General features: G+C 48.2%; 1 protein-coding gene across 2 annotated transcripts in view; it reads right to left on the bottom strand.

Annotated features, from left to right (window-relative positions):
• ADD2 (adducin 2) overlaps positions 1 to 25,699 on the bottom strand; it is a 49,647-nt gene that overhangs the window by 1,841 nt on the left and 22,107 nt on the right. For both annotated transcript variants that reach the window (XM_047781831.1, XM_047781833.1), the window contains 7 exons: positions 23,287 to 23,385; positions 17,620 to 17,796; positions 11,975 to 12,232; positions 10,476 to 10,595; positions 9,165 to 9,254; positions 7,163 to 7,310; positions 5,614 to 5,739 (listed from right to left, as the gene is read on the bottom strand). In XM_047781831.1, coding sequence (XP_047637787.1) covers positions 5,614 to 5,739; positions 7,163 to 7,310; positions 9,165 to 9,254; positions 10,476 to 10,595; positions 11,975 to 12,232; positions 17,620 to 17,796; positions 23,287 to 23,385 — 1,018 coding nt within the window. The remainder of the gene's footprint in view (positions 1 to 5,613; positions 5,740 to 7,162; positions 7,311 to 9,164; positions 9,255 to 10,475; positions 10,596 to 11,974; positions 12,233 to 17,619; positions 17,797 to 23,286; positions 23,386 to 25,699) is intronic.

Here is a 25,699-nt window from a genome sequence, read left to right as displayed (position 1 = left end):
CCAGTGAGGGCCCTGGTTGAGCGCTGTCCTAGGGGATGGAAAGAGGGACGAGATGCAGGCTGCAGAGGGGCTGCGGGAAGGGGAGGGCAGGGCCAAGTACAATTTGGGGGAGGTGACTGAGAACTGCAATTGGTTCAGTTTCACCAGTAACCACACGGCAATGACACGTGTGCATACCACTGCCTTTCCTATACCTGTGAGGAACTTTGGAAAGAATGGAAAGCATTTTCCCAGCAGGCAGCGAGGGGTGGGCAGAGGGAGGACGGCACGGACGCTGCATTTCCAAAGGGGAAGAGGCCCGGCTGGCCCATGCCGGCAGCAGGGGAGCTGTCAGACTGCCACCTTGTTCAGGGATTCAGGACCGAATCCCCCCCAGCCGCCCCCTCTCACTTCCCATCCTCACCCCCCTGCCCGCCCCCGCCGGCTTCCGCTCAAGACTGAAATGCCTGGTTGGAGGAAGGAGGGATCATAAAACTGTCGACTCTGAATCTCTTTTTAATTTTTTTGGCCATGCCCGTGGCATGCGGACATTCCCGGACCAGGGACCGAACCTGCATCACAGCAGGGAGCAGAGAAACAACAGTGACAGTGCTGGATTCTTACCCTGCAGCACCACCAGGGAACCCCATAAAACCACAGACGGTGGAAGGTAGAAAGGGATGTAGTGGTCACGGAGTGCCTCCCGTTTTACAGGCAGGAAAACTGAGTAAAGGCATAGACGTGGGCAGACCTTGATCTCCCGATGTCCGAGCTTAGGGAGGGGTACATGTGAGGGTGCTTGCGGCTGAGTGTGAGGGCGTCAGGTCCAGGAAGGAGGGGGTGTGGGGACTGGGAAAGGTGCGACCCCCGTCATTCCCAGGAGTGGGGCAGATGGACGTCTTGGGAAAAGGCCCGGTTCTGGATGGGGTGAAGATTAGAGAAATGTCTGGTTATGTGGAGGATGGGACAGAGGGGGGTCAATTTGGGGCCAGCTGTAATGGGCTAGTGTACCCATCTGACTGAGCCAAAGTCCTCTGCGCACGCTCCTGAGGGCTGTCTCTCTCTTAGTACCAAAGACCTTGGCCCTGGCTCCACTTCTTCCTACTGTCTGGCCCGAATCCTGTCATCACCCAGCTTCCACGTTCTCGAATGCCCTTGACTCCTCTGGCCCTTACTGCCCTCCCTCCCACCATGCGCTCCCATGGGCATCACTGGAAACACTCTTGAATGCAGTCCAGACACAACCTTCTCCCTGACGCCATCTCCTCTCCTCTCTTCACCTGCTATTTGGCCTCGTCAACCCCCTGGTCCCTGGACCCCGCCCAGCCTCTTTCCCTCTGTCTGGAAGGCCCTCCTATCTTTTCTTTGTGTCTCTTTCCTGATCCCATCCTTGCTTCTAGATTATCTGTCACTCCTTCCTTTCCATCCCCACTACAGAAATGTCCATCACAGCAACTGCAAAACAATCACACCTCCTTTTTTATGCCCATCCCTCCCCTCAAAACGGCAATAAGTTGGTGAGACTGTGTCTAATTATCTATGTGACTAGCTCATAGGAGGTACTCAAAAAAAAAAAAAAAAAAAAAAGGAGTTCCCGTCATGGCTCAGGGATTAACGAATCCAGCCAGGAACCATGAGGTTGCAGATTCAATCCCTGGCCTTGCTCAGTGGGTTAAGGATCCAGCATTGCCGTGAGCTGTGGTGTAGGTTGCAGATGCGGCTCAGATCTGGTGTTACTGTGGCAGTGGTGTAGGCTGGCAGCTACAGCTCTGATTAGACCCCTAGCCTGGGAACCTCCACATGCCGCACTGTGGCCCTAGAAAGGGCAAAAAGACAAAAAAAAAAAAGTTGTGGAATCTGCAAATGGTTGAATGCATAAGCAAACTCATGAACGTATGAATGGTTTTATTCTCAATGAGCGAACACCCTACATCACCTTCTTTCTTGTCTGTCCCATCCTGAGCCTTCTAGGCTAACTGGACTCAGTCATGAAAACAAACAGCAGCCCTGGGAGCTGGCCTCTGTCTCCTGCACCTAGTCCCCTGTTCCCACACTCAGCCTCCTGGGCTGTTGTACCCCCCATGCCTCTTCACTTGGATGACCCACACAGACATTTTTTTTGTTTCGTCTTCTTGTCTTTTTCAGAGCATATGGAGGTTCCCAGGCTAGGGGTCTAGTCGGAGCTGTGGCTGCCAGCCTACGCCAGAGCCACGGCAACGTGGGATCCGAGCCACATCTACAACCTACACCACAGCTCATGGCAATGCTGGATCCTTGACCCACTGAGCAAGGCCAGGGATCGAACCCACGTCCTCATGGATGCTAGTTGGGTTCGTTAACCACTACGCCACGACGGGAACTCCCATATGGACATGTTTTTCAAGTCTCACCCTCTCAGAAGTTTTGTTACCTGCCTTCTAGCTCCATGAACGCAATTGTGGATTGGAGGGCTCCCCCTTTCTGTCCAGGTGCCATTACCTGCCCAGGCAGTGATATGTAGGTTCGCCCCAACAGCGCCCTTCATCCGTGCCCTTCACCACACACGCCCTGTCAGCCTCACCGCCCCCCCCCCACCGCCCCCCGCCTCAGCCCCTGCTGTGTCTTGGTTTAGGAGCGCCCACCCAGCGTTCTTCTCACCGTCCAGCAAACAAGGTCACACCGAGGGCACCGCCAGCACCTCGGAGAGCTCCCACCCTGTGAATGGAAAGTAGGGCTGGGAGGCACCGTGGATCTTAGAGGAGTCAGGTTCCAAAGGGAGGTCACCATGTCCTCAGCTAGAGGGGCAGAGGCCCCTGGAGGGCGCGGTTGGCCAAGAGATAGGGCAGCAGGACAGGGCTCTAGAAAGAAACACTCATTGGGCCCCTGGAAAGTATCAAGGCCAGCTCTGAAGGCCAGATCCTTCCTCCAATAACAGCCCAGGACAGCAAAGGTCAGGATCACACTGGTCTTCAGCTATTTGAAGACCAGGCTGGGCAGGGCCCCAGGAGCTGGGGCAGATGGGAACTCACCCTCTAGCATCCCCTAAGAAGAACCACTGGCTTTCTCTCCTGGATGGGGCACGTGGAGTAGGAGACAGGTGTGCAGGTGGGTGGAGTGGAGCAGAGGCTGGAAAATGGGGGGATTCGTCCAAGGATGGTGGCCAGGAAACAGGGGGAAGGGGAGAGGGAATAGGGAGCATAGGTGATCTGGAGCAAGGCTGGACTCGGCAGCCAGGGTTGGAAAGAGCTGAAAGGCTTGCAGAGGCTGGAGGAGGAAGGCAGGTGCCTTGGTAGGGAGATGCTGAGCTTGTTTGCATACTTACCTCTCAGACTGGATTTCTCACTATCCCTCGGCCTCCAAACACTTGCCTCTCAATCCTCCAACATTCCTCCCTCTTCTCTTGTCTGCCAGTCCAAGCATGTCTTTCCCCAAGGTCTGGTTCAAGCCTCCCTTGACAACTGACAATGAGCCTGCCCTTCTCTACACCTACTACTAATATATGAACCTTATACTTGCATCTGTCTATTTTTTTTAAGACCCCACCCTTGGGGTATGGTTCCCTCCCACCCTGCATCTGGGCTGGCTCTCTGACTCAGAGGAACCAATTCAATGCAGAAGAAGTGCCACTGAACCAGACTCAGGCTGGAGAATTAAGACGACCTAGCAGAAGTTCCTGTGGTGGCTCAGCAGTAACAAACCTGACTAGTAGCCATGAGAATGTGGGTTCAATCCCTGGCCTTACTCAGTGGGTTAAGCATCCAGCATTGCCATGAGCTGTGGTATAGGTTAAAAATGCAGCTCAGATCTGGTGTTGCTGTGGGGGCTTGTTGCTTTTGGGGGGGGGCGAGTAGGAGAGTGTGTTTGAGCATAAGTGCTTCCTATGTGTGTCTCTGCTAGAGGGATGTCTAGTCCACATGTAGCACAAGTGGACTTGGTCATGACATTTATTTATTTGTTCCTTTTTATGGCTATACCCGCCGCATATGGAAGTTCCCAGGCTAGGGTCGCATCCAAACTGCAGCTGCCAGCCTATGCCACAGCTACAGCCACGCCAGATCCGAGCTGTGTCTGCGACCTACACTACAGCTCAGAGCAACACTGGATCCTTAACCCATTGAGTGAGGCCAGGGATGGAACCCGCATCCTCCTGGATACTATGCTGGGTTCTTAACCCACTGAGCCACAGCGGGAACTCCTGGTCGTGACATGTATAGTCAGGAAACCTCCTGAAGGCAGGGTTGTGGCTTGCAAGAAAACATTGGAGAGAAATGTATTTCCGTGGAAACAGTCTTCCCTCACCGCTGCCATTGCCAGTGTCGGGGTGCTAGTAAACAGCCTCCCTGTACTGAATACAGAGACAAGTACTCAGAATCAGAGGGAACTCCTCTGATGAAGGCACAATGGGGAGAGAAAGGAAGACATTGTGGAGACAGGCTGACAAGACCACAGTGAGAACTGATGAACACAGTCATGGCACATCCACCTGGGGCTCCAGCCTCGAGCTTCCTCTGGACACACTGGGCCTGGGCTCAAGGCAGCAATTCACTGACAGGGGCAGCTCAAGGGTTGGGGGATTCAAGCAGCATCCACATGTGGCCATTCTACCCAGGAAGGGGACGGTCCCACAGGCCACCCAGCTGGTACTCTCCAGCCCTCCCTGATGAGGGCCCAGGGACCTTGGGACGGGTGTTCATGCCCCAGAGTGATTCTAGGAGCTCAGTAAAAACACTGATTTCATGGTCTACGAAGTAATGACTATAATACCATTGTCCCCCATGTATGTTATTAATCATAAGCATAATTAGATCTTATATTTAAATCACGCTTTTTACTCTTTCTGAGTATGTTCTCATCTACAATTCCCCTTAAATGTATAAGAACCTTGAAAAGGGGAAATATCAGTAGCCCCATTTGATAGATGAGGAAACTCAGGCATGGAGCTGATCTGATTTTCTAAAATCAGCAGCTGAGTTATTACTAGTCAGCAGTTGTGTTGGCCCTAGAACTCATGTCTCTAAACTAGGATCTAATGAAGTGGTTTTCAACCTGGGCTACGCATTGTTTTCACCCAGAGAGCTCTGACGACTCCGGGCTGCACTCCCCCACCCCCACTCCCAGCCCTTGGAACCCAGAACCACTGGGGTGGGACCCAAGCCAGTGTCAGGAACAGCAGAGCTGCCCAGTGACTTCCGTGTGCAGTCAAGGTTGAGAATGACATTACCAGTCTCAGCTGGGGGCTGGCTGGCAATGAAGCATCTCAGGTCCCACTCCGGACCTAGTGCATCTTCATTTTAATAGTTTTATCAAGATCCCTAGGTGATCCCTGTGCACCTTAAAGTCTGAGCTCTGGGCTGGTGCATCTAGAAAGGCCTGTCAGCCCACCTGGTCTGACTTAGAGAAGAGGAGGCTGTGGGGTCCATCATTAACTTATTCAGCATGGCTTAGAGCAGGCTTAAATCACCTTATCACACCTGTGATTGGAACAAGCTTAAAATTGGTCACCCCTACTTCAGGTTCCCTAGAAGTAGCAGAGGGGAGAGAGTATCCGATAGAAGGGCAACACCTGTTGAAAGGCAGGGCCCTTTCCCGGCCTATGGATGTGTCTTGCTCCCACCCCAGCCGCCCCACTAGCTGCTCAGCTCGACTCAGACTCACCGTCCACAGACTTGGAGGGAGAGCCCACGGGGCTCTTCGTCTCTGACTTGGCTGGACTCTGAGCTGGGGAAGCAGGTGCGGACTTTCCAGGTGAGCCAGGCTCCTCTACGGCTGGTTCTTTCTCTCCTGGAAATATAGAAAACCGCCTCAGGATAGAGGTCAGGCGGAGGAGGATGGGCAGGGAAGGGGAGTGCTCGCCAGGCTGGCGTTAGTTGCGTCCCCTAACTTAAAAACAAAACAAACAAACAAAAAACAATTCTGCTATATCCTGGGGGAGGCAAATGGGAGGAGTCAGAGTCAAGTTCTTCTTCCATCAAAGTACATCCTTAGATGGACTCTTGTTACCCCTGATGGGGGTGGCAAGATGGCAGGAGATCTGCTGCCCACAATTTGTTTGCATGGAGCTCCTTTATTCTTTAGCTTATTTGCATGTTCAGTCCAAACACTCCCTGGTGACAAAAAACACCAGATTTTCCTACCTACTTTTTCGATTGGCACCTGAGGGCGCCAAGCAGACTGGCGGGGGTTCTTCTAGTGCCTGCTTGGTGCCTAGGAAGGTGGCTGAGTCTGAGTGGAGTGGAAAGGGGTGGTGAGTTCCTGAGGGAATTCCTTAGAGAATGGAAGCCTTGCCTGATGGGCAAAACCAAGAGCTGGATTCTGTGTCTCAGCCCCCCAGGGCACTTGAAGCAAGGAGAAGGGACAGCTCAAGGCGAGGGCCAGAAAGGGCTTCTGGGCTGGAGGAGGTAAGGGGTTGCCATGGAGCCCGAAGTGCAGGTAATATTGAATCAGGCTAGCCAAGAAGATACACTCTGCCAGGAAGGGGCCAAGGCATAAACGAACAAGGGCATACAAGCTATGAGAAGTACCACTATTCAGAAGTCAGCAATGGAGAGATGGGCTTGACGGAGATTCCGACATAAAGGACTCAGCTGGTGGAGAGTTCTGACTGCCAGGCTAAGAAGTTTATATGAAATCTGACAGATCATGAATGATAATGATTACCAGCGAGTTCCCTGGTGGCTGATCTGGTTAAGGATCTGGCCTTGGCAAGTTCAATCCCTGGCCCAGGAACATCCAAGGGCAGCAAGTGCAGCCAAAATCATCATCATCATCATCATCACTAGTGTAGTGACCATATGATGATCGCTGACATCTGCCTGGTGTTTACCGCCTATGCCACATTTACAGACACTATTCTAAGCGCTCCACACGGATTAACTCCTTATTCCCAAGGGTCAGTGGGGTCATGGCAGCACTGTGTCAGCCACGAGGGGCATTATGGTGATTAATGGGATTATGATTATAAGAATATTATTTGGCGATGGGGCAGGAAGGTCAAATTGAGGGCATGACAGAGAAGAGACAGAGAGCGCGAAGCAAAGGAAGATTGGAAATGAAAGCAAGCCACGGCTAGATTGAGCCCTGGGGGCCCTGGCAGGTGGGCAGGCAGGAATGGGGGTCAGGCTGCTGGTGGGGTGGTAAGGGCCCCCAGTTCTCCCTTCCCGCCACCCAGAGGTCCTGAGCCCCAGGGCGACCTGGGGTTATGTACCATCGAGTTCTAGCTTCTTCCTCTCCACCTCTTTCTTGTACTCCTCCAGCTCCTGGTCCGTGAGTTGGCTGAAGGGGTTGGGCACTGTCTCCTCAGACTCGTCTTTGGTATCCGCCTGGCCCTGCGACATCAGCTGGCTCTCTGTAGACTGAAAATTAACCACAGAGTATGTCGCCCTCTGAACACTGCTGTTGGGGGCCCCGGCCGGAGCTTCCTTTCAGACTCATGTGGCTGCCAGCGGTCTTGCTAGGGACAGCGTGGCATGCAGCTCCTTGGAAACAGCTCAGGGCCTCAGGGTAGGGGTTGGTCACACCTTCCCAAGGCTGCCTCACCCCCAGACTGAGATTCCTGGCAACTGCATCCCCCCTCTGCCCCGGAAATAAAATCAGAGGATGCTCCCAAGCAGAAGGCAGACACACCTTTATTGCAGTCTCTCCTGTGGATGCTTGCAAGCCGTTACTATGCAAATACAGCCAGGGGCGCACAGTCGGTCAGCCGCAACCCAGCAAGCAAAGCCTTGGCTCAACCAGCTTCATGCTCCCCACCCGGTGCCCCCCGATCCCCCACCAGGAGCACAAGCCACAGCACACTGCAGTAAGTCATATGCAAAACACACAGAGGCTTTGGAGTTCTCAGTCCAAACGGTTAGCCCTGTTTTGCACACAGTCATAAAATACAAGGGGGCCACGGTCCTAAATATGGGATTTCACCAAGCCTGTTCTGCAAGTTCCTGTGGGAACACTGGCAAAAACCACTGTGTTTTTCCACCTCTGGGGAGCCCACGAGCTGGGCCTTGTGTCAGCTTTGGGAATTCTCTGACCCCTCTAGCTCAGGATAGGGACTAAAGTTCAGATGCCAGAATCCTTTCTCCTAACTCAGCATCCTCATCTTGGCCTTTGGGAATGCAGCACTCTGAAGCCGAGGAGGAGCCAAAGATAGAGAACCCTGGGGGAAGTGAGCCTGGGCAGCTGGCCCATGCCACACACCCCAGGCCATCTGTCTCTGGCCCATGGGACCTTCTGAGCCTATGGGCTCCTTTCAGAAGAGGGGCAGCCCTGGGATAACTTCCAGGAATCATGGGGTTCAAAAGAGAGTCCAAGACCAGGAGCCCAAGGAGGGGGACTCCAAGGAGAGCGCTTGGTATAAACGGCAGTGTTTTGCTGTGTTGTATCCAACTCTCACCTCTTCCCACCATCACAGGGCATTTCTATCCTGGACCCTGGAGTACATGTGATATTCCTCTACTTGGCTGAGGTCGGGTGGGGTGAGGTGGCCCTTCCCCCGCCCCCCAGGGGATTCCCTCGTGGGCTGCAAACCTGACCTGAAATCCTTACATCACCTCACTTTGCTCTGCAGAGAGGAGGGGTTCCCAGACCCGCCATTGCTCCCTCGCAATGAGCAGCGGTGACTCTCAGCACGAGCCAGAATCCTAAAACAAGCCGGAATCCTGATCTTCACCCCTTTAGCTAAGCACCAGACAGACACCGTTCTATCTCAAGCATGAAAACAACTTTGTATTTCCTAACTCTATGTGCGTCCTTGCGGGCTGCTACCTGCCCCTTCCCATCCTGTAGGAGCATCAGTCCTAATATGCAAGCCTCCCCTCTGCAAGCACGTGGGCATCTTCCCAGAGCTGTGACCCGATGATGCCAGCTCCCACAGAGGCCAGGCAGCCTGGAGCCGCAGCTGCACTCCTGTGGGCCCACTTGGTGGGACACTGATTGAGGGGAGTGCCAGGGGCGGGAGTCGGGGGCAGCGGGAAGCTTGGAAGTTGCATCACTCCTAGGTTGGGCTGCTCTTTCCTGACCGCTGCCCACAGGGGGCGATTCAACTCTGTCCCCACAGTCCTCACAGCATCCACTTTGCAGCAAAAGCACCAGCGCCCCAGATCCCAGAGAAAGGTCGGCAGGAGGGCTCAGGGGTCCTGCTGCCTAGCCCTGGGCACAGCAGACCCAGAAGGCGCACACACTTCCCCTCCAGATGGGGGCGGCATCTGCTGTACCGGGCTTCGGCTCTTCTCAGCGATGACACTGGCCAGGAGCTGGGACTGAGGCCCTGCCGACTTCACATCCTGCCGGTTTTGTTCTCGAATCTGTGTGGAAAGGGGTGGCAAGGGTGAGTTGGCTGTCCAGGGGGTGGGGGTGGCGTTAGGGAGGGTCGCCCAGTGGTGGGGGAGCCTCTGATTCTGACACAGCACCTCAGTCTGAGACAGTCTCCACGGCTGATCCAGAGAGAATGAGTCGTTTCTATAAAACACCAGAGCCTCATTAACTCTGAGGAAACCGTCAGAAGTGAAGAGCGAGACATGGCAGAGTGGATTCTAGAGGGAGAAGCTCAATGTTTAATATCCCTGTGAAGCCCCCCTGAGGAATTTAAGCTACAGATTCCTGGGGCCACCCTACATGGATTGACTCTCAGTCCCATGGGGAGGAGGGTTGGGGTGACCCACGAATCTGCATTTCAAAGGACGGCACATTAAAACACCTTTCCATGGGCATATCTGACCTATTGCAGGTGGTCTGTTACTTTAGGTTTTAAAGTAACATTAGAAATACAAATGAGTGAACTGTAAAGCAAAGGTGAAGAAATAAAGGATTTTGGAATCTTGAAAATGAGCCAAAAGGAAATAGCAGAAAATGTGTAAAAAATCAATTTGGGGGCAGGTCTCGGAGACACATCTAATGTCTAAAGCGAGCACCTCTCTAGTAAGAGGGTTATACAGATGCAACCAGAGATTCTCATACTAAGTGAAGTAAGTCAGAAAGAGAAAGACAAATATCGTAAGACATCACTTTATGTAGAATCTAAAATATGACACAAATGAACCTATCTACAAAACAGAAACAGACTCGCAGACACAGAGAAAAGATGTGTGGTTGCCAAGGGGGAGAGAATGGGATGGACGGGGAGTTTGGGGTTAAGAGATGCAAACTCTTCCATCTAGAATGGATAAGCAATGAGGTCCTGCTGCATAGCCCAGGGAACTATATCCAATCTCTTGGGATAGATGTGATGGAAGATAATAGAAGAAAAGGAATGTGTGTATATATACGGTTGGGTCACTTTGCTGTACAGCAGAAATTGGCACATGATAACTCAACCATACTTTAATAAAAAAAATAAGTAAAAAAGAGGGTTATACAGGACTGTATAAGCACAGCACTTAGCACCATCCCTGGAACATGGCCAATAAATGATAGTTTCTTTCCCGTGAGAGGCATCTGGGATATTGGGAAGTCATCAGCATCCTCTGGAATCCCCTCCCCAGACCCCTGAGAGAAACGAGATGGGAAACAATTAGCTCCTGTCTTACCTTGTTGCGCATGTCCAGCACTTCTTGGGGGTCAGTATAGAGAGGCACAAATTGGTTTGGGTTTTCGATCCGTATGGGCATGCCACTGCTGGATTTCTCCACCTCGTCAGCCTTCATCCACTGAACACAAACAAGGCAGGGTGGGTAAGGCGAGGGCATAGAGCCCACCGTCCAACCCAGGGGTCCACCACATGAGATCCGGGCTGACCAGCCCGCACGAAAGGCCAGTACACCTGGACAGACACGCTCCCTCCTCTTGGGCCTCTTTAATGTCTGTCTCCCAGGGCAGAGATGGGCAGAAATGACCAGCAGTCAAAGGCCCCAGAGCAATGGCCATAAAGTCCACTTAAGAGGAGGAACAGAGCTCTGGTGACCAGCTTTGACAGACAGGCAGCCACTGCCTTTGAGTATTAGATGATCTTGTGGAAGAGCTAATCTAGCTGGCTGCCAGCTACTTTGTTAGTGAAAATCAAATTAAGTGTCAGGGTGTATGTATGAGGGAGAGAGAGGAAAAGAGCATAAAATTCGTTAAAACTCAGTCTCTTGGCAAGTCTCTTAGACTAAGGTCTAAAGCAAGCTCCTCTCGGAGTTCCCGTGGTGGCGCAGCAGAAGTGAATCCGACTAGGAACCATGAGGTTGCTGGTTCGATCCCTGGCCTTGCTCAGTGGGTTAAAGATCCAGCATTGCTGTGAGCTATGGTGTAGGCCGCAGATGTGGCTCAGATCTGGCGTTGTTGTGGCTGTGCAGAGGCCAGTGGCTACAGCTCCGATTAGACCCCTAGCCTGGGAACCTCCATATGCCATGCATGCGGCCCTAAAAAGACAAAAGACAAACAATAAAAGTAAAAAAATAAAGCAAGCACCTCTCTAGGGAAGAGGGTTCCAAAGGGAGAGGACAGTGTCATAGAAACACGTATTTCACCCACCTCCTGGGTCTGCATCAGCTGGACATCCTTTGAACTTCCCAGAAGCCCCTTCCCGAATGTGGGAGCAAAATGCTTTCGTGCTGCTAGGAGTGGCCCGGTCCAGCCTCCCTCTGCACCCGAAAACTCAGCATAGAGGGTGCAAGGAACAGGTGATCTGCTCTGTGGGCACAAGCAACTGCTCCCAGATGCCCAGCAGGAAGCCCAAAGGGGAAATCGTCCCAACGGGGGCCCAGGGGAGGTCTGTCCCGTTCCCCTTCTCTTTTTTTCTTTTTTCTTTTTAGGGCCACACCCGAGGCACATGGAAGTTTGCACTCAGACTAGGGGGTCGAATGGAAGCTGCAGCTGCCAGCCTACACCACCAGCCACAGCAATGCAGGATCTAAGACACATCTGCGACCTACACCACAGCTCACAGCAACGCCAGATCCTTCGCCCACTAACCCGGATACTAGTCGGGTTCATTTGTGCTGCGCCACAACGGGAACTCCCTGTTCCCCTTCTAAAGCTGCCCATGCCCAGCTCCACTCTCCAGCCACCCTCATCTCCGCAGTGCTGCTCCCTCTGCCCTCCTCACCGTGGTCTTGGGCCGGGGGCTGCCCATGCTCCTCTGGACCTCATCGGCCACGTTGACCCGCAGGTAGGTGTTGGGCGTGTTGAGCCAGCGGGTCTTCTCCTTCTGCTGCTTCTGCGCGTGTTGCCGCAGGGCAGGCACCGGGGCGCCGTCCTCCTCGAACACGAAGGCTGTGACTGTGGCTGGAATCTCCACCTCACTCTTGTGTTTGGTTTTCTCTTGCACTAAGGGGTAGCGGTAGGTGTAGCCTGTTCTGTAACCCTGAAAAGGACAGAAATAGAACCACTTAAGGTGGGGAGCATGGTTGGTCACGTGCCTGCTCACCCATCCACCCACTTTACCCCGTTCCATCTTCGGGACTCGGTTTAACCCAAAGTCTCCAAAACACCATCCAGGCCCTGCCGCACCTCTGGGGTATTTCGGAATTGTTTCCTGTCTTGGTTCCCCTGCCCTGCCCCTCCCCAACCCCAACCAGCCCTTTGATCAGGGATGAGAAAGCCCCCAGAACCCCGTGGACCAGGCAGAGCTCCAGCTTTTCCTCTGGTCCTGAAGTTCTCAGCCCTGGTCACACATCAGAATCACGCCTTAAAAATGCAGAGGCCCGGGGCCCACCTCAGAGCTGCCCATTTCATTGGACAGTGGTACGATCTGGGCTACAGGATGGTAAAAAGCTTCCCAGCTGACTCCAACAGGCAGCCTCCCTTCTTTGGCTCTGAGGCTTCTTGACTATTTCACTGTTGGAACCCTGAATCTGACTCAAGGATGTCCCATCCCCAAGCAAGACCATGTCTCTCAAAGGTGGACTGTTATTCAGTGAGAATATACATTCAGGAATCTTGATTAGAGCTGCTAGAGCAATTCTCAGCGTGGTCTATCATCTTATAAAAAATTAAAGTGGCATTTAAAAAGCAAGTGGATTATAAAGAAAGTACAGAGCCAGGTAGAAAAATTAAGCAATATGAAAAAAACATAAGGAAAAAGTGGGCTATATGCAAAACTGCATCCCCACAGACAACCACTAAAAATCTGTACAGTGTACATATACATATGTATGTAAATATATAGACTATGTAATTAATGTGTAATATATATGTAGAATATATAAAACAGTTTATAAATAGGACTGTACCACATAAGCAGCTTTTTAAAAAATTGGCGTATAGGGAATTCCCTTCATGGCTCAGCAGTTAATGAATCTGGCTAGGATCCATGAGGATGTGGATTCAATCCCTGGTCTCAGTAGGTTAAGGATCTGGCGTTGCCATGAGCTGTGGTGTACGTCGTAGACACGGGTCGGGATTCCGTGTGGCTGCGGCTGTGGCGTAGGCTGGCAGCTGTAGCTCTGATTAGACCCCTAGTCTGGGAACATCCATATGCTGCGAGTGTGGCCCTAGAAAGCCAAAAAAAAAAAAAAAGAGGTATAACTGACATTTAACATTACATTAGTTTCAGGTATACAACATAATGATTCAATACATACATATTTGTATGTATTGCAAAATGATCACCATGAGTGTAGTTAACATCCATCCTCTTACATAGCTACAAATTTATTTTCAGTGATGAGAACTTTTAAGATCTACTCTCTGAGCGACTTTTAAATCTACAATATAGTGTTAATAACTATAGTTACCACGCCGTACATTACATCCCTAGGATTATTTATTTTATATCTGGAAGTGTGTACCTTTTGGCCCTTTCACTCATTTCTCTCCCCTTCACCCCCACCTGACAGCCACCAATCTGTTTTTTGTATCTCTGAGTTTAGGTTTGTTGGGTTTTTTTGGTTTTTGATTTTTTTAGATTCCACATATCAGTGATATCATACATTGCCTTTCTTGTCTGACTTATCTCACTTAGCATAATGCCCTCAAGTTGCATATCCAAGTTGTTGCAAATGGTAAGACTTCCTTCTTTTTTATGGCTGAATAGTATCCTACCATATATAAATACCACATTTTCTTTTTCCATTCTTCCATTGATGGACACTTAGGTCGCTTCTGTACCTTGGCTGTTGTAAATAATGCTACATAATCAGCTTTATAACCTGCTATTACAGCTCATCCACGTGTCTTACAGATTTTTTTTTTTCACGTTACTGAACCTACAAATACACAGCAACCTTTAAACAACGGCATAAAGTGCCCGTGAATGGACATGTCATAATTTGACAATTATCGGTGGCACTTTGTTATTTTCAAAATGTCATAAACCACACTGAAATGAGTATCTTTAACATACTTTTCTTTAAGCAATTAAATGATTCCTTGACCTAAATGCAGAGTAATGGAAATTATTGGGTCAAAGGGTATACAGTATAAGTTTTCATGTATTTATCTTCCCCAAACACTGATTCAATTTACACTTTTGCCATTTTTGCTTGAGTTTTCAGTTCTGGTCTCCTTTTCCCACCCTGAATTTGTAGAGGTTTAAAAAAAATCCTTGGCAATCAGATGGGTTAAAAGCAAAATCCTCTAGCTTCGTTTCGTACTTTTTTAGATTAGCAGTAAGAATGGATATTTTTAATTACATTTAATGGCTACTTGAATTTCTAATTTTGTAAACTGGGTTTTCAGCTCATTTTTCTATTGTGATGTTTAGCTTTTCCCTATTGATTTGTAGCATCTCTTTTTACACTAAGGATATGACTCCTTTGACCATCAGAGATGCTGCAAATATTTTCCCCTATAGTTTGTCTTTTAGCTTTGTTTAGGCTGGGTGGAGTAGTTTATTTAAATGCCAATTATGAATTTTAATGTAATCACATCTGTCAACATTTGTCAGCATAATTTCAGACTTTCCTGCCATGCTTGAGAAGGTCTTTCCCAACACAAGGGCATCAAAAATATTAATGTATGTTTTTAAATATGCACTTAATTTTCATGTTTAAACTTTTGATAATTCAAGGTTTTATTTTGTTGAAAGGAATAAGGCAGCAATTCACTTTAGTTTTATTTCTCAAATGGCTTATAGTTTATCTTTTCCCCACAGATTTATAAGACGGCTGTTTATTCTGTGTTAACGTCTCATGTATTTGGGAGCTATTTCTGGATCCCCTAAGCTGCAGCATCAATTTGCCCATGTGTTCTGGACTAGTGCTCTTTCATTTAGTTACTAAAGCCTTATCATGCTTTGCCATGTGGTGGTAATCACTCTCCTTTTTATAGGCTTTCTGAGCCAGTCTGAGTTTCACTTGACAGAACATTCTGCTAAGCCTTATACCCTCCCTCCCCTTGGAGGAAATTACATTGAAGTTTATGGATTCATTTGGAAAAGTAACCTCTTTACCCTATTGAGGTTTTTAACCAAGAATAAATATGACTTCAGGTTTTTTCTGATGTCTACTGGTAAAGTTTTACAGTTTTCTTTAACTGGGTTCTTCTTAAAGTTTTATGATATTGCTGCATTTTCAAAGAGGATTATTTTCTCTCATTATTATGTTTTCAAATACATTATTATACTATACGTTAAGACACCAAAAAGCTCCTAGTTTTTGTATGCACTTTCATAACTGCCCACCTTAAAATGCACTATTTCTAATTTTTTTCAGTAGACTCTTTTGAACTTTAGAGTCATGTAACCATACTAACTATAAAGAAGAGTAATTTTGTTTCTTTTGCAGTATTCTTTAATGCATCTTTATTAAATTAAAAAAAAATTTTTTTTGAGGCCACACCTGCAGCATACAGAAGTTCCCAGGCTAGGGGTCGAATCAGAGCTATAGCTGCCGGCCTACACCACAGCCAGAGCAATGCTGGATCCTTAACCCACTGAGCGAGGGCAGGGATTGAACCCGCATCCTCATGGATACTAGTCGGATTTGTTTCCGCTGAGCCACAATGGGACCTCCCTCTGACTCTCATTTTTATGTCTCACCGCCTTGGATTGAGTGCCAATGTTACTCTAGAATAATATTAAATAATAATGTTGAGAACAGGATTATTGTTTTGTTTCAAAATTTAATGGAAATTTTCCTAGTGTTTCACAAAGATACCACCAGTGCTTGTTTTGAGAAAAAAATTTTTTTCATCAAGTTAAATGTGTGGCTTCCTGTCCTGCTTAACACGTATTATGTTTATAAATAAATATTAAAATTTTATCAAATACCTTTTGATCTTAAGTGATCAGAAGGTCTTTATCCTTTGGCTCATGGATATCATGAAATACGTTTAAAAGGTTTATCATATTAAACCACCCTTGAATACTAGGAACGAGCCCTCACTTGGTTATTGCGTATTATTATCCTAATGTTCTGCTGGGTACTATTTGCTGGTTCTCATGCGGCATTTTTCATCAACTCAAAGTGAGATGAGTCTGAATGCGGTATAATGGTCATGGTCTGGTTTCCTTCTTCACTCTTCTCTGCAACAGTTTAAATAGCATAAGAATAGTCTGTTTCTTCAAGGTCTGAAAGACTTCCTGCACGAAACCATTTGGTACTGCTGCTTTCTTTAGGCACAGATTACTAAACCCACAAATGTTAACAGGAGTTTATTTTCCTTGTGAATTGTACCTTTCACCAGGATAAAGTGACCTTTGTGGTCAGCCTGGTAATAAAGTGGAGCTGATTTAGAGGAACTGGAGGCAAGAGGAAAAGGATTCATTATTGCAATGACCTGAACACAATAAAGAGAGGGGCCAAGGTAATAGCAGTGAGGGGGCAGGGAGAAATGATACAGAAATGTTACAAAGCTAGCTTTCGGCTTCCTTTTCTGCGCAATCTAAGAGGTCATAGCCTCTTCCTGCATTAGCTCCTCATTGTATATGCTTTCCTCTTGTTCTTGAATTGTCTCCCATTTATGTTGCATATCATCAACGAAACAGTTAGCTCCAGAAGGAAGGCTATCTTATCATTCTTTTGTATTGTTCTCCCCGCCCCTGCTTTTTAGGACCACACTGGTAGCATATGGAGGTTCCCAGGCTAGGGATCAAATTGGAGCCGCAGCTGCTGGCCTACACCACAGCCACAGCAATGTGGGATCTGAGCTGTGTCTATGACCTACACCACAGCTCACAGGCGATGCCAGATCCTTAACCCACTGAGCAAGGCCAGGAATCGAATCTGAGTCTTCACGGATACTAGTCAGGTTTGTAACCCATTGAGCCACAATGGACACTCTCCTTTTGTATTCTTTAAAGCCCACTCTTAGACACATACCGGGTAACTCCTTACCTGATTGATTCATTTATTAGGATGAATAAGATATTGCTATAATGCTGCTCACCAGGAATAAGGAAATTAGTGGATTAGGTGTTTTCTGCATTAAAATCATGAGATTAGAAAGGCAGGACTAACAACAAAGGAGGAGCAAACCAAGCCTCAATGTGAGAGGCTCTGTGGTCCTGATTTTTACTGGGTGACCACCTCTCATGCCAACCAATTCCTTTCTACCTCTTCTCCAGAGAGCACCCTGCAGGTACAGTGACATCCACAGCCCTTAGAAAGGGGTGGTGAAGGCCATCGTTTGAGAAAACCCAACTATTATTATTAGACTAACCACAACTTCCAAGTCAAGTTGCCAATCGAGGGGCTTTAACAACTTATCTGTGATACTGGCAGTTCTCATGCCCACCTAATGCCTCCTGCTGGTTTGGGGGAGGTTAAGCCACTAAGGACTGGCCTGAAAGGAGAGGGGCACGAGACTCACCAGGTTGTCCAGCATCCTCATGAGGGCCTCAAACTCGTGCTCACCCAGCCGGCTCTTCTGCATGGGCCCAAAGGTGCTCCCTGCCCACTGCACGGAGCCCACCTCATGCGGCCGGTGCTTCTCCTGCTCCAGAAGGATGAGGTTCTCCACACCCCCCGCGCTGGACAGAGCAGACACCTGTGGCAAAGAACGGAGAGCCCTCAGCTCACACACACGTGTGTGCCAGTGTACACACACACTCCTGTGCATGCACCTGCGCTCCTGGGTGTAACAGAGAGTGGGGGTCTGGGAAGATTGGAAACAGAAATGTCTGGAAAACAGAGCTGGATTTGGCTTCTTCCTTCCAGAGGAGAGCCACTCCAAACTTGTAGGGCACATGCCCACTTCCAGGGAAAGAGGTATTTGTGGTTTCTTTCCTAATGTTAGCTCTCAGGAGGACATAGCAGGTGTTAAACCTTAAAAATAAAACAATACGGAGGACTGAAAAGTCACCTGGGACACAGGCCAATCTCAGAACATGATTATTCTGGGAAAGGAGGGAAGACAAGAAAAGGGGGCTTTAATTCTTGTCTGTGATATTTTACTTCTTCAAGAGAAAAAGGCCGTTGATCTCTGTTAAATCTGGTGGGTAGTGGAGGTGTATTATATTATTCTCTGCACTTTTCTATGTGACTGAAATATCTCTCCTTTAAAAAAAAGAAAGAAATTGAGAATTTTGTCTAGATACTCATGTTGCAACAGAACAAAGGGTGGGGAAAAAATGTAAATGTAATGTATACATGTAAGGATAACTTGATCCCCTTGCTGTACAGTGGGAAAATAAAATAAAAGGAAAGAAAGAAAGAAAGAAAGAAAGAAAGAAAGAAAGAAAGAAAGAAAGAAAGAAAGAAAGAAAGAAAGAAAGAAAGAAAGAAAGAAAGAAAGAAAGAAAGAAACTGGCTTGAAAGAAATAAACTGGCTTCTAGGGCACTAAAACGTGAGTGTTGCCCATTGGGCTGAATGAGCCGGTCTAAAGGAAGCCGATCCTCTGTGATGGGTTAGCCAGTCACGGAAGCCCAGAAAAAAGAGACGGATTAAATGCTGACATCGCAGCCATGCACTACATAGGGTTAGGACGCTTTCAGAAACAGACTTGGAGCGTCTGCCCCGCTGTCAAGGCTCCATGGGGAGGGGACAACACAGGTGGTTACAGGCAATGGACTTTGAGTTTTAGGGCAGGAGGTATATGAATAAAGCAGACGATTTTAGAATGATCCTAAAAACTCTTCATCCGACTCATCTCCTTATTTTTTAATTTACGCTCATCTGAAAGTATATTCAATTTACTCCCTGTGCCCACCACTCAGATATAAACTGGTTATGATTTGGCTTCTGGGTAGGTCCAGATATGGAGAGAGATGGTGGTTTCCAAGTATTGTAGAGTCAGTGTTTTGTGCTTCACATCAAGACACCAGCATTCTCTCCACATCACTAATTATTAGAGAAATGCACATCATAATTACAGTGAGGCGCCACTTCACGCAGGTCAGAATGGCTACCATTAACATGTTTACAAATAACAAATGCTGGAGAGGGTGCGGGAACCCTCCTACACTGTTGGTGGGAATGTAAATTGGTACTACCACAGAGGTTCCTCAGAAAACTCAAAATAAAATTAGCACATGACCCAGCAATCCCACTTCTGGGATATATCTAGACAAAACTATAATTCAAAAAGGCACATGCACCCTTATGTTCATAGCAGCACTATTCATATTAGCCAAGACATGGAAATAACTAAATGTCCATCAACAGATGAATGAATTAAGATGTGGTATATGTATAATGGAATACTACTTAGCCATAAAAAATAATGAAATAATGCCATTCACAGCAACACAGATGCAACTAGAGATTCTCATATTAAGTGAAGTAAGTCAGAAAAAGAAAGACAAATATCATATGATATCACTTACATGTGGAATCTAAAATATGGCACAAATGAACCTATCTGCAAAAGAGAAACAGACTCACAGACATGGAAAACAGACTTGTGGTTGCTAAGGGCAAGAGGGAAGAAATGGGATGGACTGAGTTTGGGGTTAGTAGGTGCAAACTATTCCATTTAAAATGGATAAACAACAAAGTCCTACTATATAGCACAGGGAACTCAATCCAATCTCCTGGGGTAGACCTTGATAGAAAATATTTTTTTAAAAAATAAAAAAATTTTAAAACAATGTGTGTATATACACATATGTGTATATATATATATCTATGACTGAGTCGCTTTGCTGTATAGCAGAAACTGGCACAGCATTGTAAATCAACTACACTTTAATTTTTTAAAAAGGCACTAGCATTTTGATTTAATATTTGATATCCATGTAGCCCTGCGTATTACAGAGGAACTGCTCTGGTTATATAAACTTTCAGTGTTCCAGTTTTTGTGCCAGTTATTGTTTTACTGAAAATGAAAGAATCCAATATAGCTTGCTGACAAACACAGGCCTATGAACCCACAAGGATCCTGAACACACTCCAGAGTGTGTTTAATTCACCAGTGTAACACCTGGCCCCTATGAGACTTCCTGGAGTTTAGCCAGGCAGCCTTTCCAAGGTGACTCTCAACACTCTGTGAAAAGGGACGAACAAGAACAAACATTTTCCGTGCCCTCTTCATCCAAGATATGTGTCCAATGGAGGCCTCCATTTTTATCTGAAAAAGGTGATTCTACACTCTGCAAACATAGAGACCTTAGAGGCCATTTATTCCATCCTCCTACCAAAAGTAAAAGTCTGTGTCTAATATTCCTAGAAGGTGGTCGGCTCCAGGCGTGGGAAGGCAGCCTAGTGTACTGCTTTCTCCAAATGGTAGAAGGGTTACAGTGAATTGATACAGACTACATTGAGTTGAAAGTTACTTTTTATTAGGTTCATTCAGCAGAGGGTCCCAGTTCTGCCCTCTTAGCCTTGAACTACTGAAATGACCATGTTTTCTAATTCTGAAGTTCTTCCCCCCGCCCCCAGCATTGAGGCTGAGAGTGTAGGAACACGCTCTCATAAGTAGTGAATCCCAGCTGGTTGATCATTTACCTAGTTCATCCCGGACTGACGAAGACACAGGGCTTCAGCCTAGGTCCCTGACACCCTGACTCGAGGTGCCAGCTCTCTGAGAAGAGATTCCAGCCTTCCTTCTGACCTTTCCCACCAACTCTTGCGGCTCTGAGAAGCAGTGCAATGTGGTGTTAAGAATATGGACTCGGGTATCAGACTGCCTGGGTTTGGATCCTGGCTCTGCCACTTACTAGCTGTGTGACTTTGAGCAGCTATTTACCCTCTCTGTGCCTCAGTTTTCTCAGCTGTAAAATGAACATAGTAGCATCTATCTCATGAGGATTATTTAAGGTAGTACTTGTAAAGCACTTAGAATAGCACCTGGTGGGTACAAATCTTTATGATAAACAAATTCCAAGGTTTTTCCATGAAAGGCTGAGAAGCAATGGCTATTGCTGGGGCCTGGTCATTCATGGAGGAGGCGAGAACTGCCCATATCCTTGCAAGAGCTGTCTCCTTCCACCTCCCTCTTCCCCTGTCTGTTTCCATGGTGATGGGCAGCAGCTGGGAAATTGTCTGAGCTTCTTCCCATCTGCCTATAACAGAGCAGGGAGCTGCCTCTCTAGGCTGAGGATGACCCAGTTTCCTGGAACCCCAAACTGATGGGGAGCAAAGAGAATATGGTCCCCAGGAGAATGGAACAGGCTCTTAGCCTTGAACTACTGAAATGACCACAGACACATTTGCTCATTTGCCAAGGACACTGAGGAAGAAAACTACTCCTACGATGGTTACAGAACTTCAGTGCTGGTCATTTGACCAGAAACGACCCTTCCAGGAGCTGCAATCCCAACAGCATCTGCAGGCTGCTGGTACCTGGGCCTCTCCAGGGCTTAATCCACCCACACCCTTGATCGAATCGCTCCTGTTTTTCTTCCACACCTTTTAGCTCCTTTTCTCCCTCTGGAAGCCTTGCGGCTCCACCAAGTGAACAAAAGCCACTGGAGCTTTTCTGGGGGTTACCTGCCCTCATCACCTGATGCACTTTTAAAAGGTCACATCAAACCAGTCCTGACTGAAAAGACAGTGACAGCAGGCAGGGCCAAGGGGAGCTGCTGGGCCTCTGGCTGGCAGCTCTGCCCTTTCATGTCCCCAGCTGCTAGATGCCCATCCTCCCTTTGGTTAAATTGCACTGGCCATTTCTGGGGATCTGGAGCTGATGGGAGGTATATTTCACTGGGTGTGTTGGGGGAGACACTTGGGCACCTGTGTCCGTTCATTTTTAGGGCTGGGCTATCTTTGCAAAGGGATAAGCCTTTTTCATGAGCTGTGTTCTCATGGAAGCCTCTTCTTCAGGATAACGATGGGGAGCTCCTCAGAGTTCAGATGTGGAGAAGGGAAAGCGGGCATATCAGAGGTTCTGCCAGGTTCTAACAGCAGTCAGGGGTCAGAGTTCAGGGCCAGGATCATCGGATGGGGGAGGAGGGGTAGGGGGAGTATCTCACATCACTCCCTCTAATACCTCTTCATCCCCGAACTCTCAACATATCTATCCTTTATAAACCACTGAGAAAAGCACCGCGTGTATAGCCTCCACCAGTGATGCTGTGATCCCATTCTTCCCCCATAAGGCCCAAGAGGAGGGCAGACCGGCTTCCTTGGGGCGCTGCTCTGCCCAGACCAGCCAGGAGAGGGCAGGCGGGACACCAAGAGGGCCCTGCAGAGAGCTGACTCATCCGGCCTCCCCTTCTGTCAACTGAGTCCTAAAAATACCATCAGCAACACCTCTCTGAGTCTGAAAGGCCATCCTCACAAGGGCTCTATAAACCCGTGTCTGCAGTGGAGGATGTGGAGGCTTGTGGAGGACAAGGCCCCGACCCAAGGGCACACAGCCTGGGGCTGGGAAGGATGGCGCCCAGTCAGGCTGCAAGGCCCCCTCCTCCCCCCGACGGCTTGCCGCACTGAAAGGAGCATGTGCTTGGCTTATCCAACACCACCTTGTTATCTGATGAAAACAAGGGATGTGTATTTTCCCATTGCTTCTCCACCAACTTGTCTAGGGGTCCACGACCGCTGACACACCCCACCCCCCCTCCATCTCATCCTTTACTGGTTAGGAGAATTTTAATGGGCTGCCTGGACATCACCTTGGGGCTTCCCTCGTATCAGTCCTGCCTCTCAATCCTCTACCTTGGCTTACTCTCCACATCGCTTTCTGGACTTGACCATGTTCATGATCTATGCAAACTACCCTCCTTCAAACAAAGAAAAGACCTATCTGTGGGGTGTCTATGGGGCACAGCTAGATGTAATGGAAACACCCAGTTAATACAGGAGCATGGTAAGTTCGGTTCCTCCCCCTTCCTACTGATGAGCCCAGACAGCTCCCCGTCCTGAGCACTGATCCCCAAACATTGGGTGTGCCCTGTGAGACAATGGTGATACAAGTTTTTAAAGCTACAGAACTGATTCTAAGTATGAAACTTGAGAAGAATAAGCTGATGCCAAGGCAGAGAAAGAGCGTGAGGCTTTTAGAGGGCTAAGCTCAAAGTTCTCCCTGAACCCCGACCTTTGCCCACAAGCCCCCACTTGAGCCCCTCCTTGGCCCACACCCCAGAGGAACTTGCTCACCTGGATCTCACACGCAGCCTGCAGGTGGAAGACCTTATAAAACGCCTCCTCCACGGTGTCACCCAGAGCAACCACTCCATGGTTTCTTAGCACCAGGATCTGGAGAGGAGCAAACAGCCAATTAAAACTTTAAGCTTTCTATACGTCAGAAATCAAAGTGTTTGAATACATGTTAAAAACAATGACAAAACTTTAAGTCTTCTAAACCTTAGTGAAGAGGAAGAGAATGTTCATTTTATTCAGCTCAGTTCCAAATCCTATCCTACGGGATGGGGAATCCTATGGGATCCCCACCTCATTCCGTACTCATTCTCCCTATCCAAACGCCCAATGCTCCCCACCCCATGAGTTTTAACATCTAAAGAATGTTTAAAGCATCCATCTTAAGAAATTGAAGATGCATTTTAAAACAGACTGAAGAGCTTGGTGGATTTCTTTGGGCAAGCCTGGGTTTTCCAATGCCCCAAAGAGCTTAGAAGTCAAAAAAACCTAATGTTTGTGTTAAAGTGAAAGAAATTATTCGCTGTCTAACACGAGGGTGCAAGCTCAAAAGCTATCTCTTGCCCGCTGTGAGTTAGTGGACTTAGGAGTCAAAGCCATGGTCGGAGGGGCAGGAGGGGACGGGGGCTCTCGAGGTACCCCTTCAGAAACCAGCGAGTCCGGTCACCTCTGTGATCCTCAAGTTTCCTCCCCACAATCTCCGGGAGGCGCCCTGGCAACTCTAAGATCCAACAGTTCCATGAAAGAGGTCAGAGTGACCTTTGAATCACTCCCTAGTTTTCCTAATAAGGAAATAGCTTAAAGAAACGGACAGTCTCCCAACTGACTAGGGGCAGAGTTGGAACCAGAACCCAGGCTCCCTGCTGGTGCGGTGGTTCTGACTCAGCAGGGGCAGGCAGATCGAAAAGGGGGGACAAACAGCAATGTGTTTATCCTGAGGTCCAGGGGCACCCTCCCTATCAGAACCTCTTCTTGGTTGGTTTTATCCTCAAGGACTCTGAACGATACACCTGGGTGATACCCACCTGGGAGCTGGGACACAGACCCACATATCATATCTGTCCTCATAGCGCCTGGGCTGAGGTCTGGTGGCCTAAGCATCGCATCCACTCCTGCTGAAAACAGCTGGAGTTGTTTCCTCTCAGGATCCATAGAAATGGAAAAAGACCGTGATGTTGCAGGTAACCAACACCCCATCTTGTAAATGTTTGTAGCATTTCACAGGTGTCCCCTCCCGGCACAGCTAAGGAGGCTTTAGAGAATGGCTGGAGGCGGTGGCAGGGATTTCTGCTCTGCCTCAGAGGTGAGACGACAGGGCCTCTCAGATGGGAGGTGACTGAGGAGGGGTCCCTTTCAAGGAAGGGGGTGGGTGCCTTTCAAGGAAGGGGGCAGATGTCCATCAACCCAGGCTTGGCTCTGAAACTTCCCACACTAAACTGACCGGCCCTAATTATGTGCTGTTACAAAATAGGTCTTCAGCTTAAATCAAACCATAATGAGATTTCGTTTATCAAGTTAGCCAAAAAAAAAAAAAAGATTAACACTCAAGTTTGGAGAGACTGCATGGAAACAGCATTTTCATATACTGGTCATGGGGGGGTAGAATTTGATAACATGAATTAAAAGTTTTAAAATATGCACCCTGGAGTTCCTGCTGTGGCTCAGCAGAAACAACTCTGACTAGTATCCATGAGGACTCGGGTTCGATCCCTGGCCTCACTCAGTGGATTAAGGATCCAGCATTGCCTTGAGCTGTGGTGTAGGTCGCAGACATGGCTTGGATCCTGCGTTGCTGTGGCTGTGGTGTAGGCCGCAGACATGGCTTGGATCCTGCGTTGCTGTGGCTGTGGTGTAGGCCGCAGACATGGCTTGGATCTTGCATTGCTGTGGCTGTGGCGTAGGCTGGCAGCTGTAGCTTGATTTGACCCCTAGCCTGGGAACTTCTATATGCCGTTGGGCACGGCCCTAAAAAGACAAAAAATAAAAATAAAATGTGCATACTTAGGAATTTATCCTAAAGAAAACACAAAGACTCAGCTGAAGGAATTTTCATCACAGAGTTTTTTTTCTCAAGAGAAAATGTGTGGGTGGGAGCTTTTCAATGTCCAACTCTAGAGGACTATCCAGGTAAATGGTGGCACAGCCACTCGTACAATGGGGTATGATTTAAAATAGTGCTGCAGAAAGTATTTTCTAACATACAAACATTGCTAAGGGGGAAGAGGAGAATGTATTTTATAATCCTAGTTTTGTAAATCTATGTGAACTGACATAGGTTGTGCACCAGCATCTCAGGGTAGAATGAAAGATTTTTATTTCACTTTTTGGGGTTATTGCTGTTTGTTGCCAGTGAACATTTGTCCCTTTTGTGATGTCGGTTTTTGACAGGCCCACCCAGAGCATCTTCCCGGAA

The sequence above is a fragment of the Phacochoerus africanus genome, chromosome 5 (assembly GCF_016906955.1).
Source record: "Phacochoerus africanus isolate WHEZ1 chromosome 5, ROS_Pafr_v1, whole genome shotgun sequence".
NCBI lineage: Eukaryota > Metazoa > Chordata > Mammalia > Artiodactyla > Suidae > Phacochoerus > Phacochoerus africanus.
The sequence above is the reverse complement of the archived record's forward strand: the minus strand, read 5'-3'. Positions and strand labels throughout refer to the sequence as shown.